The 20,129-nt window shown below is 42.2% G+C and overlaps 2 protein-coding genes across 2 annotated transcripts; one reads left to right on the top strand and one right to left on the bottom strand.

Annotated features, from left to right (window-relative positions):
- The first annotated feature begins 60 nt into the window (after positions 1 to 60).
- ccdc174 (coiled-coil domain containing 174) lies at positions 61 to 19,943 on the top strand. The gene is made up of 11 exons (XM_083971839.1): positions 61 to 173; positions 342 to 446; positions 1,022 to 1,122; positions 10,897 to 10,955; positions 11,057 to 11,219; positions 12,165 to 12,260; positions 13,056 to 13,186; positions 13,692 to 13,786; positions 16,478 to 16,622; positions 18,036 to 18,188; positions 19,371 to 19,943. The coding sequence occupies exons 1-11, from the start codon at positions 132 to 134 to the stop codon at positions 19,934 to 19,936; spliced, it is 1,656 nt and encodes a 551-aa protein (XP_083827965.1). The 5' UTR covers positions 61 to 131; the 3' UTR covers positions 19,937 to 19,943.
- Positions 2,685 to 8,905, bottom strand: LOC310985552 (E3 SUMO-protein ligase ZBED1-like; the record flags this gene model as incomplete). Its single annotated transcript, XM_083971167.1, has 4 exons — positions 2,685 to 3,143; positions 4,452 to 5,009; positions 6,265 to 6,815; positions 8,484 to 8,905. 4 exons carry the CDS (start codon positions 8,903 to 8,905, stop codon positions 2,797 to 2,799), a joined length of 1,878 nt encoding a protein of 625 aa, XP_083827293.1. The 3' UTR covers positions 2,685 to 2,796.
- Positions 19,944 to 20,129: the final 186 nt, after the last annotated feature.

A 20,129-nucleotide genomic window follows, 5' to 3' on the forward strand; every position in this document is an offset into this window, starting at 1 on the left:
CTAGATGGCGCCGTGACGTCATCACGCACCGACAGAATTTAACCAGAAGAAGAATGTGACGTCAGCAGCAGCAGCATTAGCATTAGCCTGCGTCGTTAGCAGCGAGTTTTAAAACATCTAGAGACTAAAACATGGAGAAAAAGAAGAGACCGATTGATGTGACGGCTTCATCCGTGAGTTTCTGACTTTTTACACACACTTTGTTCAACCTGTGAGTCGCTGTGTGGAGTTAAAACACAGAGACATAAACAAAAACACACACAGAGCTGAGCTACAGTGTGTTAGCTTCTGGTTAAACTGTTTATTCTCATCATGTTTTGTTTATGTTTGTGTGTTTCCAGTTAGTGGACCTTAAGGCTGAACTGTTCAGGAAACAGGAACAGTTCAAGAAGGAGAAACTCGAGCAGGATTCAGGAGCTGGATTCAAGTCCAAACCCAGAGTCAAGGTACAGCTTTTAATATTTGTTTTGGTTCATAATATCAACATTACTTATTCTAGCCATAGATATAGAAACGTTTCTATATCTATGATTCTAGCTATGTTTTAATTCTCCTTTACAGTCTCTTTGATAGAAGAATAGAATAGAAAGAAACTTTATTCATCCAACTGGAGGGAAATTCAAGTCGTCCAATCAGTTTACAAGTGAACGTGACATATTCGATTATAATAGATAAAATACAATAGATTAGAATAACCTGGGTATTTTCTGTTGTCATTATGATTTAAGACGAGTAAACACAGTTGTTTGATAATAAATGGCTTCACCCGACCACTAACCATGAGTGGAAGAAAAGTTTTTGTGTTATCATTCATATTCTCTGAAAAATGGCTAAGAAATCAAAAACGTTTTACAAAAATGTAAAACCTTATGAGCACAACTGTAAATATCATGGAAGTAAAAGTGCATGACCTAACAAATGGTGAATATTTATCTTGACAGTTGTTGCACCATCTGGTTTGGTATTTTAAATGTGACAATGACAATAAAAGATGAATCTATTATTCTCTTCTGTTGTGTAGAAGCCGAGTGTCTGGAACAAACAAAACGCTGGAGTTTCAGCGCGAGCAGAGAAAGATGCAGAACAACTGACCGAGGAGAGGAAGAGTCTGGACTCATCCAGGTGAGTACACACACACACACACACACACACACACACACACACACACACACACACACACACACACACACACACACACACACACACACACACACACAGGAACAGCCGAGGTCAGAAGGTTTGAGAACGACACACACTTTAGTTTTCACAAAGTCTGCCGCCTCGGTTTTTATGACGACATCTTGCACGTACTCCAGGATGTTATGAAGAGTGTTGAGATGAAAATGAACTGAAGGGAGAGATTAAGACAAGATGAACTTTATTTGTCTTGGGCACCGCTGCTGCATACACAACCACACACACACACACACAACCACACACACACACATGGTGTTACATTACATGACAGATGACAGAGACACGTGACAAAACATCATATGTGCCTCATATTGCACATTTCCAACAGAAGTGAAGAACAATAATGGATTTAATAATTTAAAGGAAATTGATTGTGACTGCAGAGTGACACATCTCAAAATCAAACAAAATAAGTAACACCTAGTTTAAAAGAAGTTGACAGGATTCCCACGCATCCTGGAAAACGGTTGACCAATATTCCAGTCATGGAAAATGAGAAAAAAAAGTCAAATGTCCTGGAAAATGATTTTGTGCTACCAGAGCTCTATGAAAGAAAACTAGAGACTTTGAGATGATGAGTGTTTCCGGTGTTGGAGCTGTCGTCTAGTGTTTTAGTTGTAGTCTAAAAACAAAAACTACATATTTTTACGTTGTTCTATGATAAATTTGTCATAATTTTATAATCATGTCAGAGATTATTTCATAGATGAGTCAGAGCGACAGACTGCACATCTTTAAATCAGACTTCTGGGGCTGAGAGAGGAAGAAACAGTGAAACGATCATGTACAAAATAAGGTTCAACTGTAGAAAACAACACTTCTCCACAGGATGAACGTGAGGGGGGATGTGTTAGTGTTTGGTGTGATGACATGTTCGTCAGACTGTAGCAGCTGGAAAAGATTTCAAGAAAAGAGTGGGAACTGTGCAAATAAGAGGCCGAATGTTTATTTAACAAACTTTTATTACCAGCATCGGTGCAAACTAAACTACATTGCATTCCCTGCAACACAGCCAATAAACATTGCTGAATAAATCAGGATATAAAATAAAGTGCATTCAGTGGCGCATATTCTTCACACAAGTCATGTCGGAGCAGCATTTAGTCAGTCCCTCCAGGAATTCGTGATCGCAACAATTAACACAAATTCAACCAATCTGTGTGAATTATTATGTGCGATCTTGCAATTTTGTCCATTCACCGCACCTTTTCTCTGTAATCTTTGTCCTTTGCCTTTTTTAACATGTGGAAAATTGCTGGTATAACAGGACCTCATGTTATTTTGTGACATTTCAAAATTTTCAATTTTCCTTTGATTTTTAATTAATTATTTGGAACAACTGCATTTTTGCAAATTTTGGCAATTTTCACTGCCTTCCACAATTTAATCGCAACAAAAGCACTTAAAACATTGCAACATGCACCACCAGTTTTTTTAAAAATGCGGCCACGAAATCGGGCATTTTAGGCTGCAACAATCACAAAAAAGCCTCTGAAATCCTGGAGGGACTGTTTAGTCTGTAACAGCTGTTTGCAACCAAAAAAACAAAGGCATAAAACCTTAAAGAGAAGGTAACATAAGTATGTTAAAATCTCCAACTCAACAACAGTTCTTGTTAAGAAAAATCAGCATATCGGCCTTTTCTGCCTGTATGCGTGATCTTTCTGCGCAGATGTTGTCTCCAGCTGTGGAGAAAACCCTCTCGCTGGGGGTGGACGAGGCCTGGACACACAGGTAGGAAGAGGCCAGCTGAGACAGCGACGGGAACGTGGTTCTGTTGTTCCACCACCAGGCGGCCGGGTCGACGGACGGCGCCGGTGTCGGTGGCGTCTCTCTGTACGCCGTCAGCTCCATCTCCATCTGCAGCTGGACCACCGTGGCTCTGCTGGACACGTCGTCTTCGTACGGAAACAGCTCCTCCTCTTCCTCAGCCCGCTCTCCTTCTTCTAGGGGTGGGGGAAAAATCAATTCATGTAAGAATCGAGAATCTTATTCTATATGATTCTGAATCGATTCATAATCTTCAAAAAACGATTTTTTATTCAGTTTCCTCCGTCTCAATACGCGCCCTCACAGCGCTGCAGCACGCCATGGCGCTAAAAGACGCTCGTTAACCGCCTTCAAACGTTAACTGATCTGATTTAAATGCTCTATTGAATGTCTGTGACTAGGCTTGTGCCCATCAGCAACCAAGCCTCTATTGAGGAGAGAGGACGATCGCTGTTTTTTTTTTTGTTTTTTTTTAGCAGCGCCCTTGTTACAGGTGATACATGTCCATGTGCATGAGAACTGATTTTGAATCGGAACAGACACCCAAATATTCACATCCCTTCAGTCCAGGCTTTTGAAAAGAGAGTAGCCTATAAAATCAGCTTCATGTAGCAGTTTACTTTAAAATGGTTCAAATATATTGCTGCTGAATAAATCTGAAACATGTGACGTGCATTTTTTTGGGGGGGGAAATATGGCTTCTGATATAATAGTCTGTAGACATCATCATTCAACTTTTTCACATGGTCTGGTGTTAATAAAGCAAACTAAAAATCGCAAAAAGAAAATCAAGAATCGGTTGAATCGAAAATCGATTTTTGAATTGAATCGTGACCCTAAAAATCGAAATCGAATCGAATCGTGAGCCACCCAAAGATTCACATCTAGGGTTGCAAAGGGGCGGAAATATTCCAAATTGGAAACTTTCCATTGGAATTATGGGAATTTATAGGAATTATTGGGAATTTATGGGAATTAACTGGAAATTGGGGGTAATTTAAACAAGCTGTATCATATCCAAACATAAATGTAATTTGTTTTTGTCATAAACAGACATCCATGCAAAATAATACAATTAAAAAACATGACATTTCAACAAATTTATTTGTGAGTAGAACTTTATCAAGTTTTAATTCTTGTATGAACAATCAATTCTTTTACTGAACAACAAAAACATGAATGTTGACTAAAATATTACTATAGTGCGCGCCGCGGAGGCTCATGGGAAATGTGGTGAAAACACTTCGCTTTCCATAGATATTCAAGTGTACTTGCATTACATCTGGTTGTTTTAGTATGCTACAATATATTTTTCACAACTACATTTAAGTTCCCTGTTAAAGGCCAACCTTCAATTTGGTAAATTTCTGATTTATTCCCATTTATTCCCATATATTCCCGTTAATTCCCATGGAAAGTTTCCAACTTTGAAAATTCCCGGAATTTTACAACTCTATTCACCTCCCTGCCTTCTTCCATCCTACCGTTTTCTCTCGGCTGCTCGCACTCGGTCGCTCCTCCTCCTCCTCCTCCTCCTCCTCCCACCACCGCCATCTTGTCCCTGAGCCGCTCCCAGACGGCGCCGTCCTCCTCCACGCTGTCTTTGAAGCGCGGGTCCAGCGCGGCGGCCTCTTCCAGAAACGCTCTGACGTCGTCGCTCCGGTACGGCTGCCACACGGCTCCCCAGACGGCCTGCTTCAGCACCGACGCGAACGCCGAGTCGTCGTCCTTCGCGGCGAAATGCGCCCGGAGCTTCCGGAGCGTCGGCAGGATGTGAGCGCACGTCGTCGTCGGGCTCTGTTCGGACGAAACGCAGAGCGTGGACGTGTACAAGACTCTCATCACGTGCACGAACTCCTCCGCCTTTCTGAAGTCGTCCTCGGTGAGTCGGGGAAGCCGGTCTCGCTCCGTCGACTTCTTCAGGCGCTGGTCGTGGAACGCCGCCTGGATCGCAGGATACTGCTCCAGGAAGCGCTCCATCATCTTGTACGGGGAATCCCAGCGGGTCCTCACGTCCAGGATCAGGGCGCGCTGAGGCAGATCTACAGAAACCACAGGAAAATAGATTATTTATTTATTTATTTATTTATTTATTTATTAACTAGGGATGCACATTTTGAATTTTTTTTCTGACCGATAACCGACGCTCGTTAACCGATTATTAACCGTTAACCGATAAGATTAAGAAGCTTGCGGCGCACGGCAAAATAAAAAAATTGATCGCTCCATTTTTTTTTTTGCCGTTAAATACACACGTGCGCCGCGACAGCTGATCAGCTCTGTCTCAGCCGATCGCGCTCTGGAGGTTAGATCGTCCAATGTAGAACTGTTTTTATACAAAGTGCAGCCAAACACCAGGCTGAAGGATGACTAGGCTTCTTGATGGAGGTTGGCTCTTGGCTCCATAGACAGCAGTGTTTTTCTATCTGGCTGTTTGTGGCTGAAGTCAACACAACTGGAGAAGTTTGTGGACGGTGACTTGGATCTCTGGAGGTGCGACACACCAGGGGTTAAACAAACTTACAGAGGAATATCCCTCATTAAAGGGATAGTTCACCCAAATTTGAAATTGCACTCATTATCTCCTCCCCCTCATGTGGACTAAGGGCTGGGAGAAGTTTCAGAGTCCTCCGTGGCTTCTCTGAGTTACAGGGGGTCTCGGCGTAGCAGTGCATGTCCATATAACGGTTGCAAATGGATACCAACTGTCTTCATAACAAAAAGACACACCAAAAAACATCCAGATACCTCCATGCTGCTCGTATGTAATGTCCGTCTTGTATTGAAGCCCCGAAATGCGAAATTGTCCCGAAAAAAATTAAATAAGTCTATATTTCAAGCTTGTTTTGTAGCGGAAGCTCCTCTTCCGGTTCGTCATATTTGGACAAACCAGGGTCTGTCCTCTTCCCAGTTCGTCCAGATATGACGAACCGGGAAGAGGAGCTTCCGCTACAAAACAAGCTTGAAATATAGACTTATTAAATTTTTTGGGGGACAATTTTGCATTTCGGGGCTTCAATACAAGACGGACATTACATACGAGCAGCATGGAGGTATTTGGATGTTTTTTGGTGTGTCTTTTTGTTACGAAGACAGTTGGTATCCATTTGCAACCGTTATATGGACATGCACTGCTACGCCGAGACCCCCTGTAACTCAGAGAAGCCACGGAGGACTCTGAAACTTCTCCCAGCCCTTAGTCGACATGAGGGGGAGTAGATAATGAGTGAAATTTCAATCAATCTTGGGTGAACTATCGCTTTAACTGTTCTGTAAAACAAACGGAGGGAAACTCACTGAGGTTTTGCTGCTTCTCTTTGAGCAGGATCTTTGCCAGCGACGACCTCTTCATCCAGACCACGACGTCCCTGATCTTGGCCGTCCACTTGGCCACCGCTGCGACCGAGTGGCCGCTTTGTGCTCCGAGGTTCAGCGTGTGCGCTAGACAGGGCAGCTTTATGAATCTCAGCCTTTTCTTTATCGCCACATTCACGTTTGTCGCATTGTCGACGGTGACGGCCACGATTTTATCCATGATGCCGAATTCTTGTAAGATGTCGCTGATGTCTTCGGACACGGCCGGTCCCGTCTGTGATTTATACACCGGTTTAGTTTTGAGCACCTTCTGCCTCGTCTTCCCCTCGATGACGTAATGCGCCGTCACGGTGAGGTAGTGGTCCTGGGTCATGCTCGTCCAGCCGTCGCTGGTTATGGCCACTTTGCCGACGTCGCCGAGCTCGGATACGACGTTTGACTTCTCCACCTTGTACCAGGCAGGAATCAAATGATGGCTGAGGATATCTCTGGAGGGAGGCGTGTAGTTTGGATTCAGGGTCCTGGTCAGCTCCCTGCAAACACAGATTCAACATGACAACACGACAGGAACTGTTACTGTTACAGGCTTTCAAGCATCAAAATGTTATTTTACAACTTAGAACTTCATCTACTTTCCAACCTGAATCCCATTGTTTTGATGTAAGGAGATCAGTAATACAGTGTGGTGGCAAAAATACTATAATAATAATTTTCAGATGTCTTACATGTTTTTGAAGCCAAAATTAAAACGGATAAATCACTGTTTTTCTTGAGAGACTCTCTTTCACAAAAATGCATTTTTCTCAGCTTTCTAGAAAAAAAGTGGTCTTTTTGGTGCAACCAGGCTCTATTCAACTTAAGATATATCAAGAATGGAACAAGGTACAAACAAATGGTTTTCCCCTAGTTAAATAGAGAGTCTCCTCTTTCCTTTGAGCTGTTTGGTGTTTTCAGAGTCATAGTACAAAATATTCTCTGGGTCTTGAAATATTACTCAAAATGCCCCAAAATGCTGGCACCTGGCACTGACCATTTTATAAAAGGGCTGGCACTCAATGAGTTAATAGAGAATGTCTATTTTGTGTTTATTCTATTTAACAGATTTGTTTTTTATTTAATGCTGAACATGGTAATTCATTTTCAGTGATGGGAATGACGGCGTTTTCTATAAATGGCGTTAGGCCTACTAATGACAGACACTACTTTTTTCAGTAACGAGTAATCCAAAAAGGTTAGAAGTCCCGTAACAAAATAATACACCAGTTTAAGTGCAGTACGTTATAAACACATTGTTTTTAGTTCATCAACTGATCAGAAAAAGCCGTTTATCTGGAACTAACCAACTCATTCAGTATTCCTCTGCAACATGTTGTGTTGTATCACTCCGCCTCTTCCACACACCGCTGATCTAAACAGATAGGCTGAGTGATATAGCGGCGCTACTTTTTTCAGTAACTAGTAACCAATGAAATGTTTCCTGTTATAGCGCTGTTACCGTATTATTGTCAGTTACGACAATAAAATGCGGCGTTACACGCTGTTTATTGACCAAGAAGTCCCTTCACAAAATTATACCCTACCCTCATGCATTATATATATTTTTTCAGTCCATCAACTAGTCAGAAAAAAAGTGGTTTATCTGGAACTTACCAACTCACTCAGTATTCCTCCGCACGGTCAGGCCATGTTGATGGACTGAAAACAAAAACGTACTTAAACGGGTGTATTATGATTTTGTGACGGGACTTCTTGACTCAAGTAACGGAGGATTTTAGCGTCAGTATCGGAAATGGCGTTATAGCGGGATATAAAGAGTAACTTTTTGATTACTCGTTACTGAAAAAGTAGCACCGTTAGTAACGCCGTTATTCCCATTTCTAAAAAGCCTAAATTATTTCTTTATACAGTGTTCTAGGACAAATTGGCCTCAGTAGGTTCTAATATTTAGACATAAAACACTTGAGTATTGTTACATCTGCAAGTATCTTAAAAAGATACATTTAAGAAAATATGTAAAAGTCGATAAAATGGCCTCAAACCTCAGAGGGCATAAACACGTCTGTGTTCAGTTTTAACCAGTGATTTGGTGTTTGCGCTTAGAGTGCAGGGCCACAAACAAAAATCTTGTTTAGGGGCCATCAAAATCCTAGGGCCGGCCCTGTGAATAGACTGTATATATGTCTATGGGCGACACTACCCACCTGAATGCCGTAGACTCGACCACAGAGAAAGGATGTAGTCCCTTGACAACAAACTTGGTGACAGCTCGGTGACACTCCTCATTCTTCTCTTTGCTCAGCCTCTTCCTCTCCGCCGGCTCTTCCTCATGTTTTTCTTTATTCACCCTCTTTCTCTTGGTCGGTCCTGGTTCTTCTGCCGTGGTGGTGGTGGAGCTGCTGCTGCTGCTGCTCGGTGCCTGTGACCGCAGCACATCGAACACGGTCCCCTCTGCTCCTCCGCGGACGCCGTGCTGCTTCAGGTGTCTGGTGAGGTTGGAGGTGCATCCCGCCGGTCTGCAGCTGATCAGCCGCTCGCACGTGTTGCACTTCGCCCTGTCGCCGCTCTCTCTGGTGAAGTGAAGCCAAACTTTGGACCGTTTGGTGCCACCACCGCCGCGGTCCATGTTTTAGCTTTAGCTCCGCTGTGTCTCTGCGCCGCTGTGTTGACGACGTGCAGCAGCAGCGCAGCGTGGGGGTGTGACGCAATCACGCAACAGAGAGGGTTTTTTCTATAGCTTTATTGACAACAACAACACAGGAGTATTCTTTACTTGAAAGATACTCGAGTAAAAGTAAAAGTCAGCCCAAAGAAAATTAGTTAAGTAAAAGTATTAAAGTATATCACATTAAATCTACTTCAGTATCAAAATGTAAGTTAAAGCAGAAGTAAGTGATATATTTGTGTTAATATAAGTCTTAAATAGTTATATCTTCCGACAGCAATCACTTACATAGAGTGTTTGGTCTGAAACACGGGACTCTCAGTCCCTCTGCTCTGCTCTGAGCCGAGGAGAAAACATTTATCGTATCCTACAGTTTTTATCCAATGAGGAGAGAGAACGGCATGCAGGGCTGTGTGTGCAGCCAAGGAACGCCGTGAATGTGGCGACGTAGGGACGAGGACTGTTATGGTGCGTTCAAAGAAACTCGTAACTCCGACCTGTGAAGTTGTATCAGTTTGATCTGGTACGAGTTCACGGGTCGGAAGTTACGAGTGGCCGTTATAGTGACTTTCACAGGTAAAACAGGTCGGAAAAACACGAGTGGGTTACCTGGAACGCTACAAAGTCGTAAGTTGTGACTTGAAGCTGTAATTTACGATTTCAAAAGCCTGCCTGGAACGCAGCATTAGCGAAAATGACCGGGTCGCTTACTTCTGCTTTAAGCTTCATGCTTGAAAATACTTGAATGAATGAATGAATGAATGAAAATGTGTTTATTTTGGTCAGGTCATTCAAAATTAAAAGTCCAACAGAGAACATTAGTTCAACTAGAAAAGAGCCAAACCGAAAAGGAATAGGCTGAAGCGATCGCTTATTTTCGCCTACCCTTCTTACATGATCAACTTCATCAGATCACATCATTCAAAACATCAAACAGAAATCATATCGTTTTGCACAAAATCCCAAAACATAATTCCATAATAGTGTCAGCTACATCAACCACATCTCTCATATTTATCAAATACCTTATTCTTAAACAAACGTTTGAATTCATACATTGACTGGCACCTCTTCAAATCGTCATCAAGTGCATTCCATATATTTACACCCCTTACAGAAATACATTGATCTTTTATTTTAGTCCTGGACTTTGTTTTTTCAATCATACGTTTCCCTCGGAGCTCATATCTACATTCTCTCTTTTAAAACTTCTACTTCATCCAACCAGTGGAGTAAAAGTAAAAGTCCTCATCATGAATATAAAAACTCAAGTTAAGTATAAATCCTCCAAAATACTACTTAAGTACAATAACTAAGTAGCCTACTTTACACCACTGAACATAAATAGGTGACGGTGAAGGGTGACGACAAGACAAAGAAATACTTATTTAATGGATATTTTTGTAATGCTTAAAGGGATCATATGTTTTCAACACCTTTTTTATGTTCACAATCAGATATTTTAGAGATGAATGGTTAAACATACACAAAAGTTTCCAGAAGATTTGGCTTCTTGCTTGAAAATTTAGATTTGCGTATGTGAAATTTGGATAGAACAATTAACAAATGAATCAAATAAAACGTATAAAAATAAAACTTTCTTATTCAAATTCAGTGTCTCTGTAACCAAACCAAACATTTTTCCAGTGTAAATTAACCAGGGGGTAAATATGATCACTGATACACGTAACAGACCGGTCCTGGTGGATATGTTTCTGAAGATTCGTAATAAACACATAATAAACTTGATGTGATTGTGGATAAAAGCCACTTCTGAAATTATAGTAACTATACTTAAGTTACCATGATCTAAAAACACTGAAGCAGCGACAGACTTTGTGAAAACCAACACTTTTTCTGAGTCATTCTCCAAACTTTGAGCCACAGCTGTACAGAGAGTTTACAGCCATAACAAACAGCTGATCTAAACATCTGTCCTGGTTTCATAACAGACGTAAGCTGGAGGAAAAGGCCAAACTCTACGAGCAGATGACGAAGGGAGACTTTCCAGGTTGGTGTAAACTAGCATAAACCACACTCTGATATTCTGTTGCACAACATTGTGTATTAACTTTGTGTGTTTTTTGTTTTTCTACCTGTGTCTTGTGTCAGATGAAGAGACGGAGAGTTTGTTCCTGGTCGATTTCACACAGAAGATTATCGACAAAAAGAGAGAAACACACGCACAGAGGGACAGAGAGAGAGACGAGGAAGAGGAGATGGAAGGAGAGAGTTCGATCCCGATTCCCGCTCCTGAGAACCCAGATGAAGAATGGTAAAGTCTGATCGGATCATTATCATGGGTTTGGCTTCACTTAAAGGAGCCAAATTTAAGAAATGTATGTTAGTTTATCATAAAATCACACAATATGTCACTAGAGACAAAGGTATTGTGTTGACAAAATAGCACACAAATCATCATTATGGTTTGATTTTGTGTTTGGTTTTTGTTTTTTTGCCCGTTGCCCACTATTTCCCAATCTTCTCAACACAAAAGACCTCACTATGACTCCTAAGAAACGTCCTGACAAAAGCAGAAAAAAACCATAATCTGCACAGGAGGAGATGATTTTGAAAGATGGAGAAGTAGTTGAGGACAGATGAGGACGAGCTGTGGTATTTTGAATTTGACTCTAGCAGGCAGCAGCAACAGTTTTGGCCACAGTCTTACTTACATACACCTGCTTTTTAAATGTGTTACCATGACCTCTTCTGACCTAAACAGATGCTCCTTATTGTATCATGTACCCTTAAAGGACAATTCCTGGCAAATTCAACCTGGGCTCTAGTTTCGTATTAAGTTAGGTCTAAAAGAATGAATGTTTTAGATTTTCTTTTTATTGTCTCCTGTTCTGCAGTAACTTGTGTCTGTCCCTGCATCGCCACAGCAGCGATGATTGGGAGTGGATTGGCATCTGGATCTCCACTGTTTAGGCTGTTTACATCCCACAAAACCTCATTTTTTAATAAACAACATCCAGACTTAGACTCTCACCGCTACAAGGACGTTGTGGCTCTGAGTGATGCAGCGACAGACACAACTACTGCAAAACAGGAGCAATTAAAAAGAAAATCTTCAGATTCCATAATTTAGACCTAAAATATTAGGAAACTAGAGCCCCAGGTTGAATTTGCCCAGAATTGTCCTTTAATGCAAGTAAAAGTCTGTACGAAGCTGTGAATGATTAAAACCCTGTGTGTGTAAATTGTTTCTCTGCAGGGTCGACTACGTGGACGCTCTGGGTCGATCTCGAAGGTGCATGAAGAAAGATCTGCCAGACGTCAAAAAACTGGACCAAGACCTCAAAGGAAAAGGGTAAAAACTGTCGTCCATGGATAAAAAAACTCCTTCAAGATGTCATTATGATGTATGAATGAATGAATTAATGACTGTGACCCATCCCATATGAGATTACAAGACACAATAACAAATACAAAAACAAAGACTAGACAGTCCTTCCTGTTGGTGTTACCTGCCACACAGGTGTGACATAAATAAACAATTGAAGATAACTTTCAGTTCTCAACTATATATCGCTCTTCATCTCATTGCCCAGGCCTTTTCAAGAAATAAAGAAAATGCAAAAATATTCAAATGAAAAAGAAGTTTTAGCTTCTCAGCATCATCTAACCACACAAATTTGTTATTTGGATCTACTTTACAAAACAATTTTTGTCTTATAGAATCATAAAAAGGACAATAGAACACAAAATGCATTTCATTCTCCACCTCTTGGATGTCACATAAATTACAAATTCTATCGTCTTCTGCTGTGCCAACATATCTGCCTGTCTCGATATGAAGACCAAGAATACCAGCTCTCATAGAGCACACAGGGATCTTTTCTTTTTAGACAAATTATACCAAACATCATTTTCTGGGCCAAATACCTGTTTTATTTCACAGTAAGTACGCAGTTTTGGTTTACCCCAAGTATCTAATGCCCATCTATCTTTACTTTGTTTAAAAAATAATTTCTTTTAATACATTAATCTCAACTTTCTCTTTGGTATAATAATGGTCTTCATATCCAGCTCTCAGCAAGATGTCATATATGTCCCTATCCCAGGCCCATGTAATTATTATGTGATATGTCATTATTCTGTGTAGAAACATCTCGCCTGATCTACTGTCGGAGGACATGAGGCGAGAGCTGCAGAGGCAGCAGTGGGAGAGGGAGGAGGAGGAGGCCATGAAAAGACCTGTGGGACCGGTCCACTATGAAGACATCAGAGGACAAGGTTGTTATCATCAAAGCTTTTCATAAACATCTCTCAGGGTTCCTACACATTTGAAATGTCCAAATTCCATACTTTCCCAGACTTCTTGGTAAAAAAATTCAAATAATTTGTGATATTTAAGTAAATAGATGTGCATAATATTAAAAAAAAAGCATTCAATTTATAATTTGTTTTGATTATTCTGAATGGGTATGCCATTATGTAACCAAATAATTTCCAGGAGATTGTAGCTAGGTACAATAGCGCATACAAAATAATTAACCCAAATAACTTCAGATAAAACCAAACCCAGATAAGTATTAAGGTAAATATATTTCCATACAATAGTTTCCATTTTCCATACTTTTCCAGACCTGGAAGTGTATAAAATCAAATTCCATACGTTTCCATACGTTTCCATACTTGCGTAGGAACACTGATCTCTGCACACATCATCATCATGAGTCTTGTGCTGTAAAACAACGAACATCTAAACATCTTGTCTTGTCTTGTCTGTCGGTCTCAGAGGCTCGAGAGCTTGGCGTCGGATACTTTGCGTTTTCCCAGGACGGAGACCGGCGACAGAAACAGAGAGACACTCTGGACATGCTCCGAGACCAGGTGAGTTAGATAAAGATATAAGATAAACTGTGTCTGACATAAGCTGGAGACACGATTTTCACAGTCGCCGACGATTTAGAAAAGACTTGAGAGTAACTTCACACTAACCGACTGGATCATTCAGCTGCTCAAAAAGTCACAGCCATGAATAAAGAGCGGTACCAAAACATCCTCCGAGAAAAACTTATCCCAACCGTCCAAGAAGACACTTAATAAACTTGATGTGATTGTGGATAAAAGCCACTTCTGAAATTATATACTTAAAGGGACAACAAGGAGTTTCTATTTGGTTATAAAAAAGTCTCATATTAATGTGGATGAATCTACGTTACCACTTGTTAATGGGCCCATTTTCGATATATATATTGTTTTGTCTCTATGGTTATTTTGTTATTATTAGTGGTGGTGGAAATGCTGGGCGAGCCGACCAGCGTTTCTTTACTTTCGGTTTCGCGGCGAGTCATGAGAATAACGCAGCTGAATCGCCATTTATGGTGGGAACTACGACGGTATGTGATCGTCTTTGAACCTCTGACTTTAATTCTTGATGAATGAAAACATGAGTCTGTCTTGCGCCGGTCAAAGAATTTCACGGTGCGGAGGCTCATAAATGTAGTGTGAAAACACTTCGCTTTTTCAAAACTCCTCGTTGTCCCTTTAAAGTACTATGATATAAAAACACTGAAGCAGCGACAGACTGAAATTTAGATTTGCGTATGTGAAATTTGGATAGAACAATTCAGTGTCTCTGTAACCAAACCAAACATTTTTCCAGTGTAAATTCCACCACCACTTCTGAAATTATAGTAATTATACTTCAGGTACCAAGGTGGATCTAAAAACACTGAAGCAGCAACAGACTTTGTGAAAACCAACACTTTTTCCAAACTTTCAGCCACAACTGTACAGAGAGTTTACAGCCATAACAAACAGCTGATCTAAACATCTGTCCTGGTTTCACAACAGACGTAAGCTGGAGGAAAAGGCCACGGTCTGACATGAGCTGTATAGGGGACACGATTTTCACAGTCGCTGATGATTTAGAAAAGACTGAGTAACTTCACACACTAACCGACTGGATTCAGCTGATTGTTGTTATGACGACTGGGGATCACACACGTAACGACGGCACCAGGTGAAGGATCACAGACCACGATGTGTCAAACCAACTGAAGGAACCTGAACGCACCAGCAGACTCTGGTGGAGTTTCAGTTTCAGGAGTGTTAACACTTTACAACAAGGTTCACAACATTAGAGTAGTTACTCATTTTGATGTCTCAGGGAGAGGAAGAAGAAGAGGAGGAGGAAGAAGAAGAGGAGGAAGAGTGGGAGAGAGGAGGAAGAAGAGGAGGAAGAGGAGGAGGAAGAAAAAGAGGAGGAAGAGGAGGAAGAAGAAGAGGAGGAGTGGGAGAGAGGAGGAGGAAGAAAGAGGAGAGGGGGAGAGGAGAAGAGGAGGAGGAGGAAGAAAAAGAGGGGAGGAGGAAGAGTGGGAGAGAGGAGGAGGAGGAGAGAGGAAGTGGAGGAGGAAGTGGAGGAGAGGGGGAGAAGAGGAGGAGGAGGAGACGGGGAGAAGAAGAAGAGGGGGAGGAAGAAGAAGAGGAGGAGGAGTGGGAGAGAGGAGGAAGAAGAGGAGAGGGAGAGAGGAGAGGAGGAGGAGGAGGAAGAAAAAGAGGGGAGGAGGAGGAGTGGGAGAGAGGAGGAGGAGGAGGAAGAGGAGGAGAGGGGGAGAAGAGGAGGAGGAGGAGGAGACGGGGAGAAGAAGAAGAGGGGGAGAAGAGGAGGAGGAAGAAGAAGAGGAGGAGGAGGAAGAAGAGAAGGAGGAGAAGGAGGAAGAAGAGGAGGAGGAGGAGAAGGAGGAAGAAGAGGAGGGGGAGGAGGAGGAGGAGGAGGAGTTTCCCTGCTGCGTTTCTGGGCCGCACCAGAGTGTGACTCCTGTTGCCTAGCAACCTCACCAGCAGCTCATTGGGCTCATTACTCTATTTCTGGGCTGTTTCTAGTTATTATGATGCAATTAATCGTTATTTCTTGGCTGTATGTTTGGACATTACTATGAAACTGACCGTTATCCACTGGCTAATTCTTGACATTATCACATAATTAATAACGGCCTGTAAATTAAAGGGTTACCCTATTTTCACTTTTCTCACAACCAGTTCCACATAGAAAACCACACACTCCTGTTTTATCTGCAGCTGTTTCCAGTCTGAAGAGTTGGTTCCTGCTAGGGGTGTGCATCTCTCCAATACAAGACGATTCGATACGTATCTCGATACATACATATATGATTCAGGAACGATCCATTTTAAAATGGAACGATTCGATTCGGTTCGATGCGGTAGGATTTCGATACGATTCAAATTCTTCAATATGACAGTTCAATTCAAGGGGTTATGATGCAATGATAGTTCCTTGTTGAAAGTAGGCAATCATTTTATTTTATAATATTAGAAGCTGCATCAGCAACATTAAACCGATTTATAACTTTGTAATCGGTCCATCGGCCGGGTCAAGCTACTTTAAAACCGATTCATTAGTCCGTCTACCGATGCACTCGCATCGTTTAAATCAATATCGATTTTCCGATTCAAATCAGTTTTCGTTACACCCCTAGTTCCTGCCTTTGAGTTGTTTTACTCAGTCTTTGTTTCTCTCGTGTGTCTGTGTCTGTCGTTGTTGTCGTGGTTGTTCAGACGACGGAGCAGCGCGGCAAACGAGAGCGACTGAAGGAGAAGCGTCAGACCATGCTGCAGGCGCGGCTGGCCAAGGTGAGGCAGAGGAAGATGAAGAACAAGCCGGACGACGGCGAAGGAGCGAAGAGCGACGAGGAGAAAGAAGGTCAGGGTTTACTCTGTGTACTTACTTTACTTTATTTGTTTATTTGGGTGGGACAGTGCACATCAATGTACATATAAAAACATGTAAATGTGCCGGATTACAGCAGCAATGCTAATTTCCATCCGTCCCAAAACATAAAAACAGTACAGTGACAGAAAAACATAGTATTATAAACGACATAACAATGCAGACAACAAGGACATAACAGAACAACTATAACACAGGGTTCTTATGGATCCTTAAAAAGTCTTAAAAGGCATTGAATTCATTAATCTAAAAACAAGGCCTTAATTGGCATTAAAATGTCTTAAATCAATTTTTCAAAAGTCTTAAAAATGTTAACACATGGTGAGTGGGATTTTATGGTTGTAATTAGTCTCAAATCTCAAAATAATTGGTAACAATCCGACATAGAGAAGTTAGTGGCGGCCGTCAACGCTAAATTTCTCACCGCCACCAGTTTTTTTCAGACTTTTTATGCATTTATTTTGAAAGGACAGCTGGAAAGAGACACAATCCAATGTTCATGTAGCAGTCACTTTACCTTGGATCACATAGGAAAGTGGGTAAAATTTAGGGATGTCCCGATCCGATCACGTGATCGGAAATCGGGGTCGATCACGTGGTTTCAGACTCGATCGGAATCGGACGTTACATCCCGATCAGGAATCGGATATATTACATATCTACATGTCAGGGTTTTCCTATCTGTCTAAAGCGAAGACGGGCCGCAAGGGGGGGGCGTATTATTGTGAGATTGTGATATTGTTACATCCCTAGTAGAGCACAAAGAACAGAAAAATAGTGGGATGATACAGTTGATCTACATTAAAAACTTTACTGCATTGCCAAAGTATCGGATCGGGACTCGGTATCGGCAGATACTCAAAATCAAATGACTCGGACTCGGACTCGGGGGCAAAAAAATGTGATCGGGACATCCCTAGTAAAATTGTCCCTAACCCTATGTAATTGATGTGGTGCTTTTTTTCTTCTTTTTTCTGCATTTGTGTTTATTATGAAGTCGGTCTTAAATTTCATTTCAAGTGGCTTTAAAAAAGTCTTAAAAAGTCTTAAATTTAACTTGGCTTAAGCTGTAGGAACCCTGTAACAAGATAAAACATTGACCTTTTTACAACACTTCCGTGGGTAGTGGGACCTAAAGAGTTTCTGAGAGATAAAGTGCAAGGTGCAAAAGTGCCGGGCCAAAGTGACAAGTGCTAGAGTGCAGGAGTGCATGGGTACCAAGTTGTATTGCACGGTGCCCTAAAGTGCACATCAGTTTAAAGTGCCAGGTGTATTGCATCAGATAAGAAGTAGAAGTCGGTTTGTAAAGTGTGTAAAGTGTGTTGTAATAATGAGTTGATGATGATGAGTGAATGATGATGGATGTAACTTGTTTCTCTCCCCCAGGAGAGGAAGAGGACGGTGACGTCATCGGACCGCCGCCTCCTCCCAACGACCCCCCGGAGGTCAGCACGGTGAAGAAGGTGGAGGTGGAGATCCAGGAGAGGAGAGACACCAGACCGGGAGTTCCTCACGTCAGAGAGTGGGACAGAGGCAAAGGTACAACTCTTAAAGTAATAGATTACATCCTGAGTACAAATAGGGTAACTAGGGTAACCGCTGCTCCCATGTCTCCGTGTTTGCAGCTGTTTTTAGATATTTACATGAAAGTGAACACGAGATTGTGTTTGTTTATAACTGCAGGAGTCTTAAAGGGATAGTTCAACATTTTGACAAATTGGCCCATTGCCATACGTAATCACAACATCCTAACTGTGTGTTCACACTTAACGTGTCCAAAGCTTCAAAAACAGCAGAAGTAATTTATTTTCAATGAGAGTCCAGCGACCTGAGCAACCAAAGCGTCACCAGACGAGAAGTTGAGTCTCAGTTAACTTTATGGTAATTAGCTATGACGCTGTTCAGCAGCAACCTGTCAGAATAGAAGTGTCCTTTAAATGATGATCGTGCAGAGTGACCAAAGCAGCTAAAAATATTTTGCCTCTTTGGAAGCTTTTGGTGTTAACGTACAGTTAGGGGTAGGTTCATTACCTTTAATTGTCAGTGCAAGCTGTTTTTAGAACGGCGGAGCAGAGCCGTGAGCTGCTCAGAGCTACGCTACGGAGGCTCATGGGATTTCTTGGTTTCCCTCATCAAACTCATCAAATACACAATCCAACAACTCCACAACGCTCTGGTGGACAAGTTGTGACCTGCACATTCACCACGCTATGAGATAATAACACAACGTTACCAGACAGAGTTGTTTTAGAGGGAAATTCATGCAAAACCGCTGATGCACGTTGCCTTCAGGGACAGTTTTTCATCAAGCAGTCTCTGAATTTCCCTCTAAAACAACTCTGTCTGGTAACGTTGTGTTATTATCTCATAGCGTGGTGAATGTGCAGGTCACAACTTGTCCACCAGAGCGTTGTGGAGTTGTTGGATTGTGTGTTTGATGAGTTTGATGAGGGAAACCAAGAAATCCCATAATGAGCCTCCGTAGCGTAGCTCTGAGCAGCTCACGGCTCTGCTCCGCCGTTCTAAAAATAGCTTGCACTGACAATTAAAGGTAACGAACCTACTGCTATGACTATAGGGATTATGGCAATGGGCCAATTTGGCAAAATGTTGAAACTATCCCTATAATACTGCGGTTAATTATGAAAACAGGTGATCGTGACATGACACCAGATGTTTTTCCTTCCTCTTAACGTCACTTTGTTTGTTTCTGTTCTTCAGAGTCCATGTTCAGCGAGTGGAAGAGTCGGCGTCGTGACGAGCGGGAGACTGAGTTCGCTCCTCCCTCGGCGTATTTCAGCGCCGAGCGACGACAGAGACCGGCGGCGAAGGAGAACAAACCCAAGATGTCCTTCAGCTGGACGACGACAAAGTCCTCCTCCTCCTCCTCCTCCTCTGCCGGCCCGCAGCCTGAGGACAGAGAGGAGGCGACGCTTCAGCCTCCTCCTCACACTGCTCCTCCTCCTCCTCCTCCTCCTGCAGCTGCTGCTCCTCCTCAGGTGGAGGTTCAGTCATCAGAGCCTCCTCCTTCTGTTTCAGCTCCTCCTTTTAATCCTCCTCCTCCTCCTCCTTCGTTTTATCCTCCTTATCCTCCTCCTCCTCAGTTTGCAGCTCCTCCTCACTTCCCCCCTCAGTATTTCCCCCAGTATCCGCCTCAGTATCCGCCCCACTACCCGCCCCAGCTGCAGAGACAGAACCAGTCTGAGCCGCTTCCCCCCGGCACCGCGGACCAGAACCAGCAGAGTCTGGACGACATGTTGTCCTTCTACAGGAACTCCTCCTGTTGAATGACGCCGCTGCTGCACTGCAAAAACTCAACATTTTTCCAAGAATATTTGTCCCTTTTTCTTGTCAAAATGTCTAATTTCTAGTCAAAACTAATCACTTTCCACTTAAAATAAGACTCAACACCTAAAAATTAACATGTTTTTTATTTTGCGAGAGCATTCTAATACAGTAGTTATTTTCAGGGAACATACA

Source organism: Trachurus trachurus (assembly GCF_905171665.1).
Source record: "Trachurus trachurus genome assembly, chromosome: 5".
Lineage (NCBI taxonomy): Eukaryota > Metazoa > Chordata > Actinopteri > Carangiformes > Carangidae > Trachurus > Trachurus trachurus.

Excerpts from the sequence above, each read along its gene's own strand:
- ccdc174 (XM_083971839.1), top strand. The coding sequence starts at position 132 with ATGGAGAAAAAGAAGAGACCGATTGATGTGACGGCTTCATCC. Across the intron at positions 11,220-12,164 it reads GAGAACCCAGATGAAGAATG|GGTCGACTACGTGGACGCTC; the intron begins GTAAAGTCTGAT and ends GTTTCTCTGCAG. Across the intron at positions 16,623-18,035 it reads GAGCGACGAGGAGAAAGAAG|GAGAGGAAGAGGACGGTGAC; the intron begins GTCAGGGTTTAC and ends TCTCTCCCCCAG.